Source organism: Lactuca sativa, chromosome 4 (genome assembly GCF_002870075.4).
Source record: "Lactuca sativa cultivar Salinas chromosome 4, Lsat_Salinas_v11, whole genome shotgun sequence".
Taxonomy (NCBI): domain Eukaryota; kingdom Viridiplantae; phylum Streptophyta; class Magnoliopsida; order Asterales; family Asteraceae; genus Lactuca; species Lactuca sativa.
In genome coordinates, this window is record NC_056626.2 from 117,156,638 (window position 1) to 117,169,008 (window position 12,371).

The 12,371-nt window shown below is 36.7% G+C and overlaps 1 protein-coding gene across 1 annotated transcript; it reads left to right on the plus strand.

Moving 5' to 3' along the window:
• Positions 1-716: 716 nt before the first annotated feature.
• On the plus strand, positions 717-2,308 carry LOC111899665 (uncharacterized). Its single transcript, XM_023895520.2, has 2 exons — positions 717-944; positions 1,032-2,308. Exons 1-2 carry the CDS (start codon positions 848-850, stop codon positions 2,171-2,173), a joined length of 1,239 nt encoding a protein of 412 aa, XP_023751288.1. The 5' UTR covers positions 717-847; the 3' UTR covers positions 2,174-2,308.
• Positions 2,309-12,371: the final 10,063 nt, after the last annotated feature.

The window sequence follows — 12,371 nt, forward strand, 5'->3', positions numbered from 1 at the left end:
TTACCAACAATTGGGGAACTCAGTTCGGTGTCGGTATCACTTTAAGTGTGAACTTGATCTTCTATGTTGATTATGCGTTCTCTCTCTACCTGATTGGAAGTGGGAACCCCTAAGAACACCATATCCTAGGTGTGGTTTACGCCATGTGGTTTATGGGTGAGTGATATCCATTCTGTGTTCTCTCTCCCTACCTGATTGGACAACAATTTAAAGACTTTTTTTTTAGTTTTTTTTTAATATTTTTTAAACTATATATACTAAAATATTATAAAAGTATATTAAAACTCATGTTTTTTAATTCCTATTAAATGAATATAATATATATATATATATATATATATATATATATATATATATATATATATATATATATATATATATATTAAAATAAAAAAAATGAAAAAAAGTGAAAAGTAACAATTTATTGGTTTTTGGTGACTGAAATATAAGTTAGTGAAAAACTAATATGACAAAAAAAAAAAAAAAAGTAAGCGATGAAATATGAACACTCTGATCTAAAAAAATAACACTAGAAAAGTTAGTTTTAAGTCAAAATGATCATTCATGTAAGATTTTGAAACTATAATGACCATTAACATGACATTTTTCATGATTTTCTTTAAAGTGCGATATTTTACAACCAAAGGACCAATTATGAAAGTCTATTTAATAAAATTCATTGGCAAATCCATTATTTTAGCCAAACGGTAAAAGCATTATACTTTTGAAAGGTGCTTACCATCCACCTACTTTTTTCCACTCACCATTTGACCCTTGTTATCGCCTTTATCCCTCTTCCTCACTCACACACACTAAAAAAATGCAAAAGCTTCTATGATCGTCAACAATGGCGGGTTCATCATCACACTCTTCGAACAAAACCCATCTTCAAGATCCAAATTCACCACCATTGTCTTCTTCAATGCCCACCAAACCCCCAAAAAGTAAGTCCGTTTTCACACACTATTTCTTCTGTAAATCTCTGATAATCATACTTGTTCTTCTCGTTTTCTCGTTTTTCCCTTCACAAGTTCCTGAAATTTTCAAGAAAACCACCATAATCAACAAGCTTTGGGAGCTCATTTACCTTTTAGTTATCGGCATTGCTATTTGTTATGGATTGTTTAGCAGAAAAATGAATAGTGTTCATAGTTCCGATGAATCGGATGGTGCAAAAGAAACATATTTGTCTGAGATTTCACATATTTCATCGATTTTCGAAGATGGGGTTAAGAGTCCATACGTGTTTGAAGAGAGAGATTCTGAATTTGGAAATGGGTTTCGTAAATCTGATAGGAAGAAGCTAAATCAGAGTTTTATAGGGGAATCCATGGTTGTTATTGATGACAAAAACTTTGTTCTTGAGCAATTAAGTAAACGCAGAACAATCAAACAAAATCTTGGTTCTAAAATTTTGGATTCTGCTGCTGCGAAATCAGTACTTCAAGATTCTTCTTCAACTTTTGGGGATGGAATAAAAATGGGAAAGTTTAGGGGTTTGGTTCCAATCAAGTTAGAGAAGAAGTTCAGACAAACTGTTTCTAATCCCGATTCTGATTCTGATTCTGATTCCAACTCTCAAATTCCATTGAATTGGCGTTCAAAATCAATGAGATCGGAGAAAATACCAGATGAAACTTCGCATTTTACAAAACCTTCTGTTGGGATTCTTGACTTAAGATCACAATCAATGAGAGTTTCCACGCCAACCCAGATGAAGAATTCTGCAGATAACAAAGAATCGAAAGGAGAAACATCATTCAAGGAATCTAAACCTCGAGAATTTAGCTTTGATTCTTCTTCTGAGATGAAAAATCTTTCAGATTCTAAAGAAATCCAGAAAGATACGATAAAAGATTCTTCAAATTCGATTCAAAAATCTCCCCCTGTTGCCAATACTTACAAAAGGGGTAAATCCGTTAGAACTAAGAGACCTAACGAACAAGTTTTCAAAGCAAAAACCGAAATTATTCCAAATCAAACTGTTACTGAAGCTGAAACGGGATCAAATTTGGGAAACAATGCAACGAATATGAATCTTGATGATTACTTGAGTGACCCTGAACCGCATTCTGGTGAGGTTGATAGGAAAGCCGATGAATTTATTGCCAAGTTTAGAGAACAGATTAGGCTTCAGCAAGTGGCCTCCGCTAGAAGATTAAATCTTATTTGAGATTATTTCAGCTCTTCGACATCCATATGGATCGCAGTGTCAAAAATGCTTTGTTTTATTTTTCATAAAAGCAGATTTTGTGTTGTAACTTACAAATTTTGGTTTATATGGTATTCAACAAAGAGCTTTGTCCAATTTATCATTTAATCCCCATTTAGTGAAGAGACTATTAATACAAACCTACTATAATCGAAAAGACTAGGGGTGATAATTGATGACACGACACGATAAAAATACACGAAACGAAACGAAACTGAGACGAAATTGAAATTTGAATCCGTGTTCATGTCGTGTTCGTGTCAGGTGTAAAAAACACGACGTCGTGTCGTGTTCGTGTTCGTGTTCAAAATTTGACACGAAATTGACACGATTAAACATTTTTTTGTCGTGTTTGTCGTGTTTTTCGTGTTATGTATGAATAAATATTAATTAAATACATTAACTTTTATTTTATGTTATCTTTGTCGTGTCGTGTTGTGTTTGTCGTTTTTTAATCGGTTCGTTTTCGTGTTAGTTAAAAAAACACGAGATCGTGTCGTGTTCGTGTTATATAAAACCTTGTCGTGTCGTGTCAGACAAAAACACGACACGATGGCCCAATTTGCCACCCCTAGAAAAGATTAATAAGTTGAACGGTTTAATATACAAACGAGTTTGTCCCTAAACTTAGAGATTCATTTATTTGGCCTTTGTAACCTTAGTTGGTAACTTGGTATGCTTTACCGGATTGTTGTTTTTTATAACTTAACAAGGTTAATAAGTTGAACACCTAGGGAGTGTTAATGAAAGCTTTTTAACTTTTAAAAAAGCTCAAAATGAAAAACAAAAAAAATGTACTATGCAAAAAAATAAAATAAAATAAACTTTTAGTGTTTATTTTAAATAAAGAAACTCTAATTGAAAAGTTACTTCAAGTAATACTATTTTGAGAGTTTTTAGATTTTGGTTTTACCGTAAGTTTATACATTTAAAAACTAATAATTATGTTTGCCGAACATAGCACGTACACACATTTTTTTAGAGCCAATATTTGCGCAAGAATTCAAGAACTCTGTGGCCAACATTTTTTGGAAAAAATATCATCATTGGAGTGAAAATAGAGTCTGTTGCCGACATTTTTTGGAAAAAATATCACCATTGGACTGGGAATGATGTGTCTAAACCAAATCTAAGCCTAAAAGTGATTTTTTTTATTGAAATGTGCATAGATACATATGTGAATGTGTGTATATATACACACACTAGGTGTTAGATTCATATATTAAATGAGTTTATTTAAAAGAAAAGCTAAATACAAAATTCTAAACATTTGAGAAGTTATGAAAAAAATTGTAACACCCGGAATCTAGAATGTTAATTGTGGAATTATGCCAAATTCAAGTTGAACTCGGCGAGTTGAAGATGAGGAATCATGGGATTTAGTGGGTCTACTCGATGAGTTGAGGAGCCTCAGCTTGGCGAGTAGAAGATAGCTTATCCGCGAAGTTTAATAAGGCAACTCGACGAGTTGGCATCTCAGAAGGAAACCCTAATTTCAAGGTTTGCGCCCTATTTAAAGGCTTTAACCTTCCTTGACCAGCCTCCTTATCAGCCTCCTTGTCCTCCTGAAACTCTAAATTAATTTTGTGAGCCTCTTGTTGGGAATCTTGCGGTTTTGAGTGGATTTTTGTGTGCTTTTGGTGCTTGGTGAAGGTTTGGATGAGTTTGAAGTTGTTTAGCTTGGAAGGAAGCTTTGGGATCCAGAATCTATCACAGTTTTGGAAACCATTTGAGGAAAATAGTCTGAAACTTGGTGATTAATAGCTTAAATCTTCTCATTTGGGTTTTATTGTGATTTTGGCCTCCTTTTTTAGTTTTTGGATAAGATAGGTGGTGTAAAGGTTCATCCTTTTAGATCTGAGTTTCTTTTGCTACCCTTGAGCTTGAAGGTGCAAACTTTAGGAGGATCTTGATGTCATGCATGCATTTAAGTCGAGTGTTAAGTTCATTTGAAGCTTAAGAGCTTCATCTAGACATGCATGGTCGTAAAGTTAGTAACTTTATGTGGTTTTCCAGCTCAAGGAAGTCGGATCTATGCTTTGTGGCCATGCCTTTATGGATAAGGTGCTTAATGAATTAAGTTGATGGACTTTGAGCGAACTCAGCGAGTTTATGGATAAACTTGACGAGTTGGCTCGGTTTTCCCCAATATTTTCAGATGAATAGAGGAACTCGACAATTTGGTGGGTAAACTCGATGAGTTGACTTGGGTTTTCTCGATCTGTGCAGATTGATGGAGAAACTCGACGAGTTGGGTCAACCTGGACCTTTGACTTTTGAGTTATGTCTTTAACCATGTTTGTCCCAAGGGGTGTTCGTGGTAACCTGTTTTGGATTTAAGGAAATATGGGCTTAGGATAAGACCCATATGGGGTTGGGCCCAATTTGAAAAATTGGGCCGTTAGTGGGCCATTGTGGATCTTTTGGTTTGGGTCTCAGTTTTGGTGCATGTTGGGTCAGGGGTAAAATGGTCATTTTACCCTAATCATGGATTATGGATTATGGCATGCAGCCTAATTGCTAATTTGGTGTGCTGATGGTAGTGATAGCTCGGAAGCCGTCAGGGTAGTAGCCAGGGATTTCTTCAGTGTGCTTCTGCATTCGAGGTGAGTCTTCCTCATTGTGCTTATGGGTCGAAGGCATAAATGCCGGCCCTTTTGGATTTTTATCCTGGTTTATCGTATGCTTGTATGTTGTAGTGATATGTTAGATCGATATCCTGGTAGATAGGATGTTGCCATGTTGTGGTGATCTATTAGATCTGTATCCTGGTAGATAGGATGATGCTATGCTTAGTGATCTGTAAGATCCGGCCGTTTGTGTGTTGACCGGTTATATGTTTATTGTTATGTTTATGTCAACATGTGTGTGTGGTTAGGTTGAGGCGATCCTGCTTTGTGCTGAAGGCCAACAAACCCAATGTGGTTTGGATAGACTAAAGGCCCTGAGGGGCGGTCCAGTCATGCCGAAGGCCCGACGAGCGTTCCGGATAGACTGAAGGCATGCGAGACAGTCCAGTCATATTGAAGGCTCGGGAGCGGTCTAGACATGCTGAAGGCTCTGTATGCATGTTGTTATTTGTATATGTTATCTGTTTAGGTGTTGGTACTTTGGGGAAACTCACTAATCTTCGGGATTACAATTTTGGTTTATGGTTCCAGATGCTTCATTGAATCATGGCAAGGTGATGGTGTGATCGTACACATCCTCGCGTTTTGGACTTATGATTTCTGGGAAACTATGATAATGTGAACGTTTTGAAAGCTATGTTGAAAGAGATTTTGGTTTTTAAATAATATTTTGGGATTAACGGTTTTTGTAAACACTTCTATAGAAAAAGAGTTGTTTTATAAAGTTTAAATTTTTTGAAATTTTCAGGATGTTACAAAAGTACACATATCTTATCGGCAAACACATAAAAAACAAACAAATTATTAGAAAAACACTTTTTGTCACTGTTCTTGGACAATGTTACCACTAGACCTAACCATACCACCACCTCTAGTTTTATGCACCATCCTCCACCGTTCCGTTTTTTTGTCAAATCCATATATGTCCTCACCCCATCCAGCTGGAAAACCACCACATGTGCCATAGGAGTAAAACATCACCATCTTCGCCACCAGAAAACACACTCCATTAAAAATATTAAACTCATAAACACATTCAAACCATAAATAAAATCGAAAAATTCAAACTAGAAATCTAGGAAAAGAGAGAGTATGTGGATGTGGATGCGGTGACAAAACTCTGGTAGGGACCAATGACGACATATACGAAGGCAATGATGGTACAAATCGACGATGGTTCAAATCGATGGAGCGAACGTTCGGTAGCAAGGATTGATAAATTTAAAACACAAATCCATGGAGCATATGTTCAACTGTGAAGATTGATGACGTTAAAGCATATATAGACATCGTTTGAAGGTTTCCAACGATGCCCGGAAAGGATCAATGGTGCATATCAATGGTACAGATGGTTGATAGTGTATATGAGCGACTTTAGACTGTACATTGACAACCTATGAAGGTTTCTAGTGGAGTTTGGTGTTTGTTTTTGTAAAAGTATGTTGTTTTCGGACGATGGTGGTCAGGTATGTGACAACCATCAAGAATTGGTTAACGATCGTTAATCGCAAACACAACGATCATCAATGAAACGACCTAATTGTTGGATTAGGGTGTCTAATACCATAACAAAATTGGTATGACTTGTAATTAGAAGCAAAATAATTTTTGGGTTTCCCTCAGAACTAGTAACTGAAAAGGTGTAACGTCCCAAAAATCAGAGTAAATTTTTTCATTTTTCAAACACAATCCACAAGCCCAAAAGTTACCAGAACATTCTTTACAATTCATAATAAGTCAAAACATCGAATCATAGTATCAATCAACATAAATTGCAGGATGATGTTTACAATCACACATCCGCCTTTCCCTGCTCATCAGAAGTACCTGAACATTGAAATCCAAAATGTAAGCCAAAGCTTAGTAAGTTTCGCAAAATACCCCACACCACACATAATACGAATACAATACAAGCATGCATACAGGGTTTGTTGGTCTTTCACCTCAACCCAACCATCCAGGTTTGTTAGCACGTAGCCTCAACCTTACCATACCGGGTTTGTTGACCTCTAGTCCCAACCCAAACATACAAGGTTTTTTGGCACATGGCCTCAACCCAACCTTCCAGGTTTGTTGAAACGTGAACTCAACCTCACCATACCAGGTTTGTTGACCTCCAGTCTCAACCCAACCATACCGGGATCGTTGGTGCATGGTCTCAACCCAACCAATCATATGTCGATATATATATATATATATATATATATATATATATATATATATATATATATATATATATATATATATATATATATAGACACACACACACATTCATATATATGGGGCTAGGTTATAATGTGGATGGACAACTATTATGCGGGCATGTGGACAGTACTATTCTATGATAATTACTAAGAAAATAAGTTGTTTATTAATGTGAATACGTTCAAACTCGCGCAACTATTGTCATTTTCATGCATTCTCACTAATTCTTATTCATTTTTGTTCTCACACATCGTTTTTCACTCATTTTGATTCTTACAGAATATGACTCAATAAACATTCTGACAACATTCTAACAAAATGAGAATAATAATAATAAGTCTATAATAACCTTATAGACGATTTAATTAGTAAGAATGTGTGATAATGACAATAGTTATGTAAGATTAAACGTATTCATATTATCAAACAACATATTTTCTTTGCCATTATCACAGAATAGCACTGTCCACACGTTCACACAACAAATGTCAATCCACAATTGAACTACCTCTCTCTCTCTCTCTCTCTCTCTCTCTCTCTATATATATATATATATATATATATATATATATATATATATATATATATATATATATATATATATAATCACACATAAAAGTATCATGGAAATCCTACATCCTAGGATACAATAACTCAATAAATGGGTCGGCCTTGGTGCCTTTAACCCAATGGCACAGTAAGTGAACTCACCTCACAATTAAAAGGATGACTGAACAAATCTCTGCTACTCACATCGGCTCTACCGCTCGCCTAAACAATAAATCGGGACCCAATCACATACTGATAAACCAAAATACTCCAAAAGTCCCTAAGTTCAAACTTGGTCAAAAAGTCAACAGTCAACTGTTAAAAAGTCAACACAGACAGACCGAGTATGCCCAGCATACTTGGCTACGCCCCGTGTACCCTTGATCCTGATCGGGCTCCTAACAGCATACGCTCAACGTACGTCCAGGTACGCCCAACATACATAATGGCTTAAAAATATAACTTTTAAGGACTTAATCCCTTAAGTCATTTCGCTTAAGTATCAGATCTAGTCTTAAAACATATCCCAAACCATAAAGTTTCCAACTTTATGGTTTTTCATGCCTAGAACAAACCCTACATCAACACCCTAACTCTTCTTAACCACTAAAGCTCTTAATGACTTGCATGGAAGAATCTCAGGGGCCAAGATCATATTTTTAAGAAATAAGACATGGAAAAACGTCCAAAAGGACAGCCCAAATGTTCTATAGCATTCCATGCACAAGAAAGTCATAATTTGGGGACAAAAGCTCATATTATCACCATGCAAGCTATATCTAACAACTTAATCATCAACGTGGGAACTTTATACATTCTGGATATGTAGGATGATGAAGGACTTCCAGATCTAAGCTTTTTTCTAGCTTCCAAGCTTCACCACCACCTTCTTCTTCCTTTGGAAAACACAAAAACACACTCAAAGGTTTCAAAATGCAATAATGGGGACTAGGTTTTGAAAGAAAACGTCTCAAGTGATGGAGGCTGGAAATGGGGTGGGGAGATGGGACTTAAGGATCAATATATATGGTCCAAACCCCCAAGGCTAAGGTTTTCATCTATACCGAGTACGCCCAGCGTAGACTAGTGTATGACCAGCATACACCAACACGATGTCGTATCCTTTAATGATGCTTACGCCCAACATACCATCCAAGTAGGCACAACGTAAGGACCGAAATTGCAAAAGTCATTAAATGGAGGGTAGGAAAGGAAACTAATCGGGACTTGGGTGTAAGAAAAGGATGATATTTGGAGATAGAGAGAGAGGTTGATTTATTAATTTATTATTTAATTAATAAATTATACTAAATAAATTGTTGATATATTATATGGTTAATATATTAATTTCAAATAGTTATAATTTATTAAGAATTAATCAGAATTAATTCGGATTTAATTTTGGGTTAATTAGAATTAACCAAAATGTGCAAGGCTTGGACTTGAATTGTTCAATAGTTGAACAAGAAGGAATTTCATAACCTTCAACTAGGGTGGATGGTTTTGGTGATGCCTGATGGGCATCTGGAATATTCCTTCTAAGATAAGGAAACTGGATAACCACCTGGAAATAAAATAGTATTATTTTATTTGAATTAGGATTATCCTATCATGTATAAATAGGAGCCCTTGGGTGCCTTAATTTTGTCCACTACTTTTCATTTATAAGAGCCAAAATTTTGCATCACCTCCTCTCTCCTTTTGTGTGTTCTTGTTGCTAGGGTTTTGAAACAAACCGTCAGAGGCACTAAACTTTTGGTGCTATATTCTTAAGTCTACAAGTGTAACAACCCAAAAATTCAGGTAAATTTTTTCATTTAATAATTAGAAATCTCATTCATAATTGTTTTCCAAAATTCCATTACATAAACACGTTGTTTAAAATATCAGAGTATCCAAAACAACTAGTGCGGAAATATTGTAGAGTGCACGTTGCGCCGTTAAGCTGAGCCCTTGCCCTTAGAACCAGAAGTAGCTTAAACACCCAACAAAACTGTAATCACACACTTAGTGAGTTTCCTAAAATACACAAAACACATAACCATATAATGTCTTGCACATATACACATAAATATGCCATAGACTCCCTCCATGGTCTTCAACTGGGATGCCATGGGCTACCCCCATGGTCTTATACCTAAGGGCCATGGGCTGCTCCTCATGGTCTTACCATGTGCCATGGGCTCCCCCATGGTGATCTTCACACAAATCAATACATACCAAATAATAAACCATTTCATATTCAACTATAGAAATATCATATCAATTAATGGGCCTACGTTGATGCCTTCGACCCATTTGTATAGTGAGGAGACTCACCTGAGTCTGTTGAACACAAAAATTGCTCGACTACTAGCCCAAAATCTCACACTAAACCATTATACAAACAACCCTAATTAGAATTAAGTCACAACTTAGACAAAGGCCCAACATCTCAGTCTAAGGCCCTCCATTAAGGCCTAAATGTCTATCCTACATTAATGGGCCTAAGATCAAAGTCCAAACTACAATGGGCCACATGGCCCAATAAGGCCCAATCATGACATCAATGCCCCAAACCAGAATAAAAGTTCAATAACTCTGAATGGGACTAGGCCCAAGGCTGAATACGGCCTAATAAGCTTACAAGTATAGCGAAGCCCAACACATGTGTGGTGCGTATGCCTAGCGTACCACATCAGTACGCTTAGCATACTCAACCCTTTGGCCGTACGCGTGGCATACATAACTGTGACATCCCCAAAAATCACGGCCAGAAAAGACCGATTTTGTTTATGCTTTATAAAAATCAGAGTACTTTATATCATAAAAAGGTTGCGGAATTTGTTCCCAGAAAAACATAGTAAATACGTTATTAAAACATTTTCGAAGAAACATATTTATTTCATTTTAAAACATTTGGGATGTCATCGTTAATACCGAAACATAAGCATAAACAGAACTTACAATGATTTACACTAGTGATCTACATCTCTTTAAATCTCTCAGTGTAATGTCACTTCACTTCGTCACCTGTGATATACATAAACTGAGTGGGTCAGGTTGGGAAACCTGGTGAGTACATAGGGTTTTCAACCCACAATAATATAATTGTTATGTTCAATCATCAAACAATTAACCCAATTACTCATCCCCGTTATCTTCTTTACTCTTAAGGATTTAACCTAAGGGTCATCTATCCTGCATTCGTTTATTCCGAAGTCCCTTACTTTCAGGGTTATAGGACTGGCACTAAATCCATAGCTGCCGATGTTCGTTCGTAAAGCACTAATTCCATAGCTGCTATATCCTACTCATCAGGTACTAAATCCATAGCTACCAGTGTTCAACAGGTACTAAGTCCATAGCTATCAATTCCTACAGGTACTAAATCCATAGCTACCAGCGTCTAACTAATAGGTACTAAGTCCATAGCTACCAATTTCTAACAGGTACTAAATCCATAGCTACCAACGTCTAACAGGTACTAAGTCCATAGCTACCAGTGTTTGTCCCATAGGCACTAAGTCTATAGTTGTCAATGTATACTCACATCATCTTCTATCTCTCATCATTCATCTACCCATCTCATACCCAACATATTCGTATATATAAAATACGTATACAGTTTAAATTCTTTAAAACATGTATAAAACGTTCATCTAGCATAGACAGCAAGTATTCAGATAATATGCACACATAGCACGTAGTTTATATAAAATACTTCATATCTATGTGTAAGATGAAAGGGACTATGCACTCACATGAGTAAGTGGTGACTCAACACTCGAACAACGCTTCGATACTCTCAAAACGATTTTCCTTCGATAAAACCTAGTACCAATACCACTAGGGTTTAGTCTAACGTTAACCGCGGCAAATCAATTAGTCTGACTATTATTATTATTATATAAGCGTTAATAACACTCAATATAACTCATAATAATAGCCCAAATAATTATTTTAAAGACTTAATAACATTACTATATCGAAACATAAGCTACACTAAAGATAGGGTAGGCGTAGCTCACTTACAGCGGGTTTTCTCGAAAACCGGGCTTCGCTAGAGCAACGTTCCCGAGCCGAAAGGCTCTTTTCTCGGAGCCGTCGGGCGCTCCGGGGCTTCCGCCTCGTGCTAGGGAGTTACCCTAGGCTTTGGGAGGTTAGGGAGGCTTAGAGAGAGAGTTTAGAGAGAGAAAGAAGGGTTTGAAGGTGTGAGAATGAATGGAACCCGACACCTCTATTTATAGGGGTGCTGACTGGTCTACTCGCCGAGTAGGGGGGACCTACTCGCCGAGTTGGTCCATGTGGTGGCCTTCTGGTGGTGCCACGTGTCCAATTCTGGTGGTGCCATGTCACCCCCTATCACGTATCAGCTTTCGAACTTAGAAAAATCATAACTTTCGCATACGAGCTCCGTTTTTGACGTTCTTTATATCCACACGTAGGTAAAATCAAGATCTACAACTTTCATTTAGACTCCGTCGGCTAATTCTCGACCAATCACAAATTTAACAGTAGGAGGCGTTTAGACTGTTAAATGACCGCGAAGAATTCGTAACTCCTTCATACGAACTCCGTTTTCGTCCATCTTTTTACCGTTGAGTTCCTATTAATGAGATCTTCAACTCTCATTTAGGTCACGTAAGCCAAAAACCGCTCGAACTAAAATTCGAGTTTCGGGCCGTGCACTGCTAAGCCGAATCTTAGAAAAATCATAACTTCCTCATACGAAGTCAGATTTGGGCGTTCTTTTTATCGACGCTCTTAGTTTAACATATTCTACAACTTTTGTT